Here is a 1,491-nt window from a genome sequence, read left to right on the forward strand (position 1 = left end):
CAGATGTTCCTGCAGATTGCTGATTGAGCTTCACTTGTTGCAGCAACTGAAGCAGCTGTGTCACATTCTCCTGAGTAAGTGCATTGATCTCTGAAACATTTTCAGCTCTTTTGCCACCCTCTTCTCCCATGGTAAAAGCATTGTTTGCCTGTGGAATTCCTTGGTTTTTTTCTCTGTTTAGTAAACTTGAAATCTGTTGGAAAACCATGAATCCTATAGCATTTATCAATTGTATGCCCAGGCTTCTTACAGTAGGAACAAATACTGGTGTTCTTCCTTGCATCAAAACCTGTCTTTTGTGTTTTATAATCATTGATTCTCCTTCCTCTTGTTCCCTGATTAGCAGCAATGAAAGAGGCTGTTTCTCCTGGGTAAGCAGGAGTGGCATGTATTTCCCTCTGTTTTTCATCCTGAATAACTAGGGAATAAGCATGTCCAATAGAGGGTAAGGGAGATGACAACAGGATGTTGCTTCTGACCCCAAAGAAGGTGTCATTTAGTCCCATTAAAAATTGTTATAATCTCTCATCCTGATGAGCCTTCAAACTATTAGCCTTAGCACCACAATCACAGTCACAAATGCAAGCAGAGAAGGTGTTGAGTGCATCTAGTTCACCCCATAGGCTTTTTATCTTAGTGAAATAACTTGATACACTGGAGTTACCTTGAGTTACAGCACTTAATTCCTTTTGCAATTGAAATAGCTTGGCACCATTTGTCTGACCAAATCTGTCTTCTAGGTCACTCCACAGGTCCTTTGCACTTTGGGAATATAGAACACTTTCAGCTATTTCTTTGGAAAGGGAATTGAGCAGCCAAGAGAGCACCATATCATTACATCTAGCCCATGCTCTTTGGAGTCCAGAATCTGCCTCAGGAACAGCCAAAGATCCATCGATGAAGCCCAGCTTGTTTTTTGCTGAGAGAGCAATCACCACTGCCCTTCTCCATCCTCCATAAGCTCTTCCATCAAAGGGTGAGGAAACAAGATTCATCCATGGATAATCAGAAGGATGAAGATAGTAAGGATGTGCTGAATCCACTGTTCCAGCTCCTACAGGTGCTGCAACTGTAGCAGCATTAGAAGTGATAGAAGCTGAGGGAAGGACCTCAGTAGAATCAGCAGGAGTACCCATGGTAGAGAAGAAAATAGAGAAGAAAATCGATTGAATTTGAGCAGATTAAACCTGCTCTGATACCATGTAAAAATAGAGAAGATTTGATAAAATTTTCCGTGTATTGATGATGATCATTGCTGTGTACAGTGCATGTGTTTACATACAAGCTAAATGGAATCTAAGAAAATAACCACCTATACATGTGTCACTATTCTATTTGTATATCTGTAACTAACATATACAAAAATAAAGAATAAAAAATAACAGTTGTACAATATTCTCTTCTAGTAGCTTCAGTCTTTATTGTTGAATAGGCCCAACTCTGTATAAAGATAAGAAGCCCAATTATGTAGATAGGGAGCCCAAATGATAG

At 39.7% G+C, this 1,491-nt stretch overlaps 1 protein-coding gene across 1 annotated transcript; it reads right to left on the reverse strand.

The window, feature by feature from the left end:
• LOC109232705 lies at positions 516-1,136 on the reverse strand. Its single transcript, XM_019398451.1, has one exon. The coding sequence runs from the start codon at positions 1,134-1,136 to the stop codon at positions 516-518; it is 621 nt and encodes a 206-aa protein (XP_019253996.1).

Source organism: Nicotiana attenuata, chromosome 9, assembly GCF_001879085.1.
Source record: "Nicotiana attenuata strain UT chromosome 9, NIATTr2, whole genome shotgun sequence".
Lineage (NCBI taxonomy): Eukaryota > Viridiplantae > Streptophyta > Magnoliopsida > Solanales > Solanaceae > Nicotiana > Nicotiana attenuata.